This window comes from Manis pentadactyla, chromosome 7 (genome assembly GCF_030020395.1).
Source record: "Manis pentadactyla isolate mManPen7 chromosome 7, mManPen7.hap1, whole genome shotgun sequence".
NCBI classification, from domain to species: Eukaryota; Metazoa; Chordata; class Mammalia; order Pholidota; family Manidae; genus Manis; species Manis pentadactyla.
Genome location: NC_080025.1, coordinates 109,134,862 through 109,145,537, shown reverse-complemented (window position 1 = coordinate 109,145,537; position 10,676 = coordinate 109,134,862). Strand labels below are relative to the sequence as shown.

Genomic DNA, 10,676 nt, shown 5'->3' with positions numbered 1-10,676 from the left:
TTCCCCTAGTATCCAGCACCCCATGCACTGTATGTCTGCGCTCTGGTGCAGATGGCTAGGGCTGGGTGTTTAGCAGTCCTGGGCTCCCTCTCCCTTCCTGCTCTGACTCCTCTCCTCCCGCTGGGAGCTGGGGTGAGGGGAGCTCGGGTCCCGCTGGGCCGCAGCTTGTATCTTACCCCCTTTGCGAGACGCTGGGTTCTCTTAGGTGTAGATGTAGTCTGGCTGTTGTCCTGTGTCTTCTGGTCTCTCTTTTAGGAATAGTTAAATTTGTTGTATTTTCAAAAATATATATGGTTTTGGGAGATTTCCGTTGCTCTACTCACGCCGCCATCTTGGCTCCGCTCTCTTCTTCACTGTCTTTTATCACTGCCTTATAGTTTTCACTGTACAGATCTTTCACCTTTGGGTCAGATTTACTCCAAAGTATTTTATTCATTTTGATGCAATTGTAACTGGAATTTTAAAAAATTTCCCTTTCTGATAGTTTGTTATTAGTGTATAGTAAAGCAAGTGTTTTTTGTATATTGGCTTTGTATTTTGTAACTTTATTGAATTTATTTATTCTAACAGTTTTTAAGTGGAGTCTTTAGGGTTTTCTATGTATAATTTCATGTCATATGCAAAAAGAAACAGTTTTACTTCATTCTTTTTACTTTGGGTGCCTTTTATTTCTTTTCTTTCCTAATTGCACTGGTGAAGATTTCCAATATGATGTTGAACAAAAGTGGAGAGAGTGGGCATCCTTATCCAGTTCTTGATCTTAGAGAAAAAGCTTTTAGATTTTTAAGAAACCATTCATTGACATAAATTACTAGGACACACTTGAAATACAACAAACAATAGTCTCCTGCATCTTTCCATCTACTGTTCAAAATGTCTTCCTTGTGTGTTGCCTTCATTTTCCTGTCTGCTTTCCAAGAGCTTGATGTCTTCCTGCTGTCCCCTGCTTGCTTAGAACTGCTAACCATGGCTCACTCAAGCCCCTCCTCCTCTCCGTTAGTGGTCCTCAGACTTGGTCTCCCATCCCCAACAGTTCCTGCTGGTTCTCCAGATTTTTCTCAATCTGAAGGCTCAGGTCTGGTTACCAGGTCCATCCTGCCTGAAGCATAAGGCTTTTAGCATTTCAGCATCTGTCCCTGCCTTCCCAATCCTGATCACCACTGCTCATCCTACTCAAAATGTGGTACCTGTTGGTGACCAATGGGCTTTTATGTGGCCCATGATGAAGCTTCACTGGGTGCATTTTGATATGAGTGGCCCATCTTCTAGTCTTAGAAGTTCTAGATGACGTGTACCCCTTCAAATAATAAAACTTGCTCATTTTTCTGAGTTTTGGTGCCCAGCGTGCTAGTTCTATTACAGAGATAGGGCTCAGCCATACCCAGGATCAAAGTCCTTCTCAGGCCCTGGCTGATGCCTATTTTTTATGTCTGTAGATGCCCTTTGGCATCCTGTGCTTTCTCAGCATTATCCAAACAAATCTACCATCACTGTGTCCCTTTACCATACATATGTTTTTATTACCAACTATTTCCAAAGTACTGTAGTCAGTCCCTATTACAAGGAGAGTTTCCTTGTTCCTACCAGCCCCACTCAATATGAGAGGCCACGGTCTATGCCTCATCTTATTAAAGATTAAGTGGACAAAATCTACCCAATCTAAGAAATGGCAGCCTCACAAATTTTCACCTCCTGACACCCCCCTCAAAAGCTGATGACTGAGAATAGATTGGCCCTCTGCTCTCTTTCAGAACTGCTGTATTAGGAAAACAGCTCTAACGGCAACCCCATTGAAGAGGACTTGGGGATTTTCAGCACTGCTTGAATCATTCCTCACAAAGCTCAATTCACCTACAAGTAAAATAGTCCCTTTCTCCCTAATTTATATGAGGTTGAGGAGGAAAGCTGGGGCAATGACCCTTTCAGAGGTAAATTATGAACAAAGGCTGAGTAAAGTACCTTGTAATGGATGCCAGAAACAATCTGCCTGGGCCTTAAAATTGTCATTACCCCTGGTAGATATTGACCATCAAAATCAGGTGGATACTATCAGCCAATGTAAGAGTTGTGAAGCTCAGGGAAATGTCTTTGTCTTATCAAAAAGGCAAATACACATATGTATTTTCTGTACATTTTCCTTAAACTTGCATTTATTCTTTTGATCATGACAGAAACAAAAGAAGCAATTCAGAATTTAATGAAGCTGAGGTTAAGTATTCCCAAAATAAAGGAATATTTTTCATGTTCATACTGTTATAACTGGTAGGTATCCCTCTTAAGTTGACCATGTTTATGGTGACATAGTGGTTCTCAATCCTTGCAGCCCCAATACCTTGCATTTCATTGCAAGTATTTGATAACACTTTTACCATTCTAAAAATTCACAGAAAATATAACCCTCCAATACCTTGCATTTCATTGCAAGTATTTGATAACACTTTTACCATTCTAAAAATTCACAGAAAATATAACCCTCCTGCACAGACACACAACACACATACACAGGCTGTACAATATTCTAACTAATATAAATGAGTAATGAAAAAGAAAGTAATTTACAATAAAATAAGACATGTTTCAGTGTATGCATGCTCAGACATGATCACAAAAGGAGACAAATGAGGTAGTCTGATGTTAGCTTCTATATCTAATATCTACCTGACTACAACAACTACAAATATTGTTCACAGGCGTGTTGTGTTGTATTTTAATGCCACAAATGGTGTTGCCATTGATAATGTTATTTTACAAAGGAATGAACAACTTTGGTAAAGTTCTAAGAAAAACAGTAACATTTTTCCTCAATATCCATGGAAGCTATATTTCTGGAAAATTAAAGCCAAACTAAGAAAATATTATGCATTTATGAAAACTGAATAAAACCTAGCCAACTGCTTTTATTATCATGAGCATGTTTCATTTCATAAATGTCTGGAAGAACATTCAAATAAAGAGCAAGACCTGATAATTCTTTATTGTGCATACAGTTGTTGCAAGACAAAATATCTAGTCTCAGGCCCCAGCCACCAAATACTAATACTACTCTCTTAAAATTGTGGTATCCAAAAGTGGCCTGAGAGACCAGTGTCACCCCAACTCCTGCATGAGATTCATTTTCATAGCATTTAAAGACAAAAGGCAAGTTGAAAATTTCCATTTATTCTATAAGTATTGATAAATAATATATTTTACATTATGGAATATTGCATATCTATGTACTGGGTAATATCCCCTATAGGTCCACAGAAATAGGCCCTTATTATATGTAATGCATAATAAAACAGAGGAAAGAATAACTGCCTGATTTCAACATATTTAAAATCTGGAAGAGATTATAATACAATCTATTAGGTAACAGAGGTTATGATAGTAAGACATAGATATATAAGAAGAGAAGTTTATGTAATTCCCATAAATAATTAAAAATTTTAATATTTTACTATAAATTTTTTACATATTTCAAGAGTGTTACAAATTTTCTTAAAACTTTTTTGGGTGTTAGAAATTTTCTTACAAATATTATGGGTCAAAGTGAGAAAGAAATACTGAGAAAAAATGGGAGAAGAAGACAAGAAATAAAAGAAATATAACTTAAAAAAGAGAACAGGACATATAAATTTAAAACAGGAAAATTTGGGAATAGTTCATGTATATAGCATGTTGCTGCTTTTTCTTCCTCATAATTACTTTCTATGACTCAGTAATTTTAGTGGTTATAGAAACTCACAGAGGGATTTCTTACTCATCAGATGAATTTGTGGATCGTAGAGTATAACAAATTAAGAAGAATCTTTAGATCTTGAACGTTTACCTTGCTTGGGAAAAAAAAAGTTACCTTAATTAATTTTAATCTTTTAAAATTACCACGAATTGCTTAAGGTTTCCTGAAGCATTAAATAATGAAACTGGCTCAGTTCCTTCAAGATTATGAAACTTTGAGGGAAATAAAGACACATAACTTTAAGGGTGGAGGGGAACTCTAAATATTTCAGTATAGCCTTCTGTCTCCAAGGAAAATCTAAATTAACTGTGGCCCAAGACAGCTAGAAATTCTTGAAAAAATAGAAAAGGAAAAAAATTTAATCACTTCCCTTGGGAACTCATTTTAATGCCTAGCAGCATATTGGTCAGAAATATTTTCTAAGTTACACCTTCACCATTATTTAGACATATTCAGTAAGCTTTTGAATGATTTTTGGAGATACTGAGAGAATTGATCTCATGTCCTTAGATTTGACCTTTATAGGACAAATCTAGAAAACCTTGTTATAGCAGAACGCCACAAGGAATTCTTTTTCTCTTGATTTCTAGAGAAGCGACTTCCCACCAAAGTTGTGATGATCTAGAAAAGTTTCTTACTATTCTCTCTTAACTGCTTTTTTCAGGGTGTGAGTTGAATGGGTATCTTTTCTAGAAAGCCAAATAGAGCTTGTGTTTTCTGAGCCAAATCTTGGCCAGGATTAATTTATCTAAAGTTAAGTGGAATGAAAAGAACTAGAGGGCTGAGTCCAGTCTAAAATAAATTAGTAAAACTTAGAAACCTTTAGACCCTTGGTGCCTGGATAGGCCAAGTAGACATTTTGTATTGGAAAATTATGCAGTATTGTAACTCCAGATAGGCTCAATATCATTAGTCTTTGTACAGGCATCATTTGGAGATGGTATGGATTAAATAAGGACTGGAATTAATTACATTTTATAGTCCTTTTGATAAACTGCATCAAGGCATGGTTTTAATCAAGTAATGAAATAACCATTCCTACCTGCTGTGTCTATTTTCACTCCCAATATAAAGGAAGTAATTCTGAATACTGTAGTTGGTGGCTAACTGCACAAAAGGCAATTCCATAGGTCAATTATCTTTTGCTTAAACCAGTGGCTTCCCCCAAGAACAAAGAGCAGCAAGTCAAAGCAGCTAACTGCTGTTACACTCAAGAATATTTCATTATAAAATGTAACATTGTTGTTACAGTCACTTGACTGTGCCACAGAGTATAAGTAATAGATCCTAAAGAATTGGTAGGGAAGGAAGCAAATTAGAATGACTCCTATAAAAAATAGGTTTTTCAATTGGGCCCAAAACTCCTGATGGGATAGTAGGGAGCGGCGCAGCTTCCGCACCATCGGAATAATGATAAAGATCTGGAAGACCAAGAGAATCACTGCAATGGCTATAAAAATAATGGCTATCATATAGTTGATGACTTGCACATATGCACGATCAAGTTCTTTGTGAAATTTAAAACAGTGCTGCTTATCATACACCTTGTAAGTTCCATACTGAGAAACAACCAGGGGCACCACAATGACAATCACCAGCACCCACAGGCCAGTGCTGGCAGCCACTGCATGCAGCTTTCTGTAGAATTCCACTTTGTCTTTGCGCTTGAAGAAGATGAGGTACCTGATGACCAGGATCACCACGTAGAACAGGAAAGTAAGGTACATGTGGATGTGCAGCATGGCGCTCACAAATTTACAGAAGGGCAACCCAAATGTCCAAGTGTGCTTGATGAGGTAGGTCAAGCGAAAAGGCACTGTCAGCAGGAAAACACTGTGGACCACCACCAAGTTAACGACTGCTGTGGTGGTCACAGACCGGGTGTTCATTTTCACCAGCAGGAACAGAATGGAGATAATGCCCACTAGGCCTCCAGTGAGCACTACACAGTAGAGTGTGGTTAAATGGGGTGTCCGTACTGGATCGCAGGAGGAATTATTGTGGTCAACCATACTTCAGAAATCACCTAGAAAAGACAGCACCAGTGTAACTGACAAACTTCCAGACCTTGTTCGTATCTCAGTCCTAGCACTGGCAATGTGATTTTGTCATTTATCACTTTACATGACACAAACCTTGTGTGTCTGAAGAATAAATTCTGTATCGTATTCATGTCTATATACTTTAGATTGAAAACAGTAAGTCACTGTTTCTTAATCCTTATTGGGTTAAAGACCTCCTCAAGAGGCCCTCAGAGACATGTGTCTGCATACACAGCCAAAACAGCTTGCATGGAACTGGATTGCAGACCATCTGAAGCTGATACATAGTACTGCAGTCACCAGTGAAAATATGAAAATAAGGTAGACAGAAAGTTGAGGGGATGTATTAAGTCACAAAATAGTTTTTTTAGTGTGATTCTAATTCTCTAATTCCTTTCAACTCATCAGCAAATGATAAAAAAAGTATTTATACTTTATTCATTTATGATAACTGATTAGTTTCATAAAAAAAGTTAAGTCAAAGCAAGCAGCAAGCAATAGGATGGTGGATCTGAATTTCTTATCATAATTACATTATTATCTAGCAGTGGGTCCTTGTATAATTTCTTACCATGGCTCTACTGAAAATGCAACAGGTCTCTCAATTCTCCCACCCACCACCCTCAAATTCATAAAAGAACCACTGTCATTTTTCTTCTGGAAAGATACTTGCCCTTAATAGTCTTGCTCCCTTCTAATTCATTATCCACATTCTAATTTATTATTTACTATATGATTTAGTAATTTTTAATTATACTAATCAAGTCATTTCACGTTATTTAAATTGATTTAATAGCTTCCCATTTCTTTTAAGATAAAAATTTAAATCTTTACATATTTTGAATGTTCTGAGTTATGGCAAAATCTGATCCCATGAGACCACATTCAACAAATAATCTAGAGGTGAAATAGACATAATTTGATGGATTGAAAAGGGGAAATGGGAGAAAGGAAGTCAGTCACTCCCAGATTTCAGATTTGACAACTGTGTGATGAGAGATCTGTTTACTGATACCAGGGGGACTGAATATCAAATTTGAGGAAAGTAGTTGAATAATGCACTTAGTTCCTGACCTTTATAACACATTTGCAATTACTCTTAGTCATTTCTTGAATGTCTCTTCACACAATCAAAACTACTTCAGCAATAAAAATTAAGCAACTACTGATATAGTACTGGTTAATTGCAAAAGTATTATACCAAATCATGTATTCTCAATAGGGCAGTATCTCACACAAAGGGACAAATGTTTGTTCCTGAGGTGTGAAAAATCTTACTTTTTTGTTTAAAACACAGATACACATACAGTATGTCTGTGGTGGTAAAACTTCATGAGGTGAAGAGGAGACGATTAGGGGAAAATGTCTAAAAACACTGAAGCAGGAGCAATAATTTTAAAAAGTTGAGAAACGCTGTACTAAATGAAAGGTGCCAGCCACAAAAGACTACATGTTGTATGAGTTCTTTTTCTAGAGAATCAAAACTAATATGACAGAAAAAAGATTGGTGTAGCCCAGGGTCCAGATTGCCAGGGAAGGGATTGACTTCAAAAGGGTATGGGGGAATTTGTGGAGTGATGGAATATTTTATTTGGTGTTGGTTGCAGTTGTAAGTATTTGTCAAAGCTCATCAAATTGTAACTTTCTTACACATAACTTATATCTCAATATAACTACTTAAAAATATTAATAACTTGACCTCAGAGAGCCTCTGCTTTTGTGGGCATGGGATTACATTTCTATATGACTGACTTTAAACGTGGCCTCATATTATACTTGTTCTATGTGATGTGCAATCTCTGTACTTGCCTTTTATTTTTCTCTGTAGAAAAGTAGTTCCATCAAGTAGACTTGAAATTATATTGTGTTCATATCTGAATCAAGGATGAATGTACCACCATAAATTCAGCTTATCATTTCCTTGGGCTGTTGACCTAAAGGGATCAACTGAAAAAAGAAGTATAACCAGTGTCATACCATCTGTCTCAAGTCCACTTTCTTTCTTATAAACTGCTATGATCTCTCAGTTGTAGGAAGCCCATGTTATATCTCTTCTATGTGCCAGATATTACACGACCCTCACAGCTGTCCTGTGCATTGTGTGTATTTACTCTGCTGAATTTTTGGTGAGGAAATTGAGCACTACACATAAGTCATTTGACCAAGGTCTCCAAAGTCTCACACACACACACAACTCTGTATTTTACATCATAGAGAAGCAAGTTGTGCATCTCCTAAGCCCAGGTTTATAAATCTTAACACAAGGAGGAGGGGAGGTCATGAAGAAATTTGTTTCTATTCACATGACTATTTGCCAGTGTGTCTTTTGTTCCATTGATATCTTTATTGAAGTATGATTGACATGCAAAAAGATAGGTAGATACATGCATATATATATGTATATATGTGTGTATATATATATATATATATATATATGCAACTTGATGAGTTTGGAGATAAGTACACACCTGTGAAACCATTACCACAATCTATGCTGTAAACATGTCTACTGCCCCCAAAAGTTCTTCCTGTCTTCTTTATTTATTGTGTGTGGTAAGAAAACTAAGATCTTTCCCTTTAGCAAATTTTTAAGGATGAAATACTAACTATACTGTAAGTAGATCTCTAGAACTTCCATCTTGTATAACCAATCATTTATACCCTTTGACTGTCCTCCCCATTTTCCCTTCCCCCCAACCCCAGAACACCATTCTACTCTCTACCTTTATCAGTTTAACTATTTTAGGTTCCTCATATAAGTGGTATCATGTAGTATTTGTCCTTCTGTGTTCAGATTCTTTCACTTAGCATAATGTCTTCCAGGTCCAACCATGTTGTCACAGAGAGCAGATGTCCTTCATTTTTAGTGTGGATAATAGTCCATTGTTTATATACACCACATTTTCTTTACCCATTCATTCACTGATAAGACATTTAGTTTGCTTCATGTGTTGACTATTGTGAATAATGCTGCAATGAACATGGGATTGAAAATAATTTTTGATACCCTGATTTCATTCCATTTGATAGATACCCAGAAATAGAATCGCTGGACCCCATGGTAGCACTATTTTTAATTTTTTGAGGGACCTCTATACTGTTCTCCATAGTGGCTGAAACAATTTACATTCCCACTGAAAGTATACAAGGGTTCCCTTTTCTCCACATTTTTTTCCTTGACAACATTTGTTATCTTTTGGATTGTTTTGATAATAGCCATTCTAATAGATATTAGGTGATACTCATTCTGGTTTGATTTGCAATTCCCTAGTGATTAATGATGTTGAGCACTTTTTCAATGTACCTGTTGTCCATTTGTATGTCTTCTTTGGAGTAATATCTTTTCAGTTCTTTTGCTCATTTTTAATATCATCATATTTTTTTTTTGCTTTTAAGTTTTATATATTTTGGATATTAACCCTTTACAGGTATATGCATTGCAAATGTTTTCTTCCATTCCATAGGTTGTCTTTTCAGTTCACTGATGACTTCCTTTGCTGTGCAGAAGCTTTTTAGTTTAGTATAATCTCCTGTGTCTATTTTTGCTTATGCTTTTGATGTCAATCTGAGAAATCATTTCTAAGATCAGTCTTGAAAGACTTTTTCTCTTTATTATCTTCTAGGAGTTTTACAGTTTCATGTCTTAAAATTAAGTCTCTAATCCATTTCAAGTTCACTTTTGTGTGTGGTGTAGGAAGGCTCCAATTTCATTATTTGCATGCAGATTCCAGTTTTCCCAACACCATTTATTAAAGAGACTACTCTTTCTGCATTGTGTATTCTTGGCACCCCTGATGAATATCAGGTAGCCATATGCATGTGGGTTTATTTCTAGGCTCTCTATTCTGTTCCATTGGTCTATATATCTGTTTATTTGCTGGTAACATACTATTTGGATTACTTTTATTATATTTTGTATCATAGCTTTATATAGTAACTTTGTAATGTATTTTGAAATCGAAAATGTGATGCCTCCGGTTTGTTCTTCTTGCTCAATATTACTTTGGTTATAAGGAGTTCCATATGAATTCTAGAATTTTTTTTTCTACCTCTATGAAGAATGCCATTGAGCTTTTGATAGGAACCTCATTGAATCCATAGATCACTTTGGGTAGTATGGATATTTTAACAATATTCTTTCAATCCCCAAACATGGGACATTTCCATTTATTTGCATCTGCTTTAATTTTTTTTATCAGAAATTAAATTAGTTTTCAATGTACAAGTTTATCAATTCCCTGGTTAAGTTTATTCCTAAGTATTTTATTCCTTTTGATGCTATTGTAAAATAGGATTGTTTCCTTAATTTCTTTATCACATAGGTCATTGTCAGCTTATAAAAATGCAACTGATTTTTTCATGTTGATTTTGTATCCTGCAACTTTACTGAATTCATTGATTAGTTCTAATAGGTTTTTTGTAGAGTCTTTAAAGGTTTTCTACATATAAGATCATCCCATTTGCAGAGATCATATTGCTTCTTCCTTTCCAATTTGGATGCCTTTTATATACTTTTCTTGCCTGGCTGGCTTTCCAGTACTATGTTGAATAAAAACACCAAGAGTGAGCATCCTTGCCTTGTTTCAGATCTTAAAGGAAAATATTTCAGTTTTTCACCATTGAGTCTAATGTTAACTGTGGGTTTATCATTTATGGCATTTATTGTATTGATGTAAGTTCCTTCTATACATAATCTGTTGAGTTTTACTCATGAAAGAGTGTTGAACTTTGTTAAATACTTTTTCTGCATCTATTGAAATGACCATATGATTTTTATTCTTCATTCTGTTAATGAGGCGTTCATATGAATTGATGTATGTTGAACTATTCTTACATGTAGGAATAAATCCCATCTGGCCATGGTGTATGCTTCTTTTAATGTGTTGATGAATTAGGTTTCTTAATATTTTGTT

The 10,676-nt window shown here is 35.7% G+C and overlaps 1 protein-coding gene across 4 annotated transcripts in view; it reads right to left on the bottom strand.

Annotated features, from left to right (window-relative positions):
* Nucleotides 1-573: 573 nt before the first annotated feature.
* Nucleotides 574-10,676, bottom strand: part of GPR141 (G protein-coupled receptor 141) — a 51,745-nt gene continuing 41,642 nt past the window's right edge. Inside the window, exons 2-4 of one of the 4 annotated variants that reach the window (XR_008998529.1) lie at nt 7,573-7,710; nt 2,408-5,747; nt 574-2,332 (exon numbers count right to left, since the gene is read on the bottom strand). Coding sequence is in view for 1 of the 4 variants with exons in the window: in XM_057504663.1 (XP_057360646.1) it covers nt 4,825-5,733 (909 nt within the window). In the remaining 3 variants the exon portion in view is untranslated. Of the gene's footprint in view, nt 10,000-10,676 lie in introns of those variants that run through there. The other 3 variants (XR_008998531.1, XR_008998530.1, XM_057504663.1) reach the window with 3 other exon arrangements.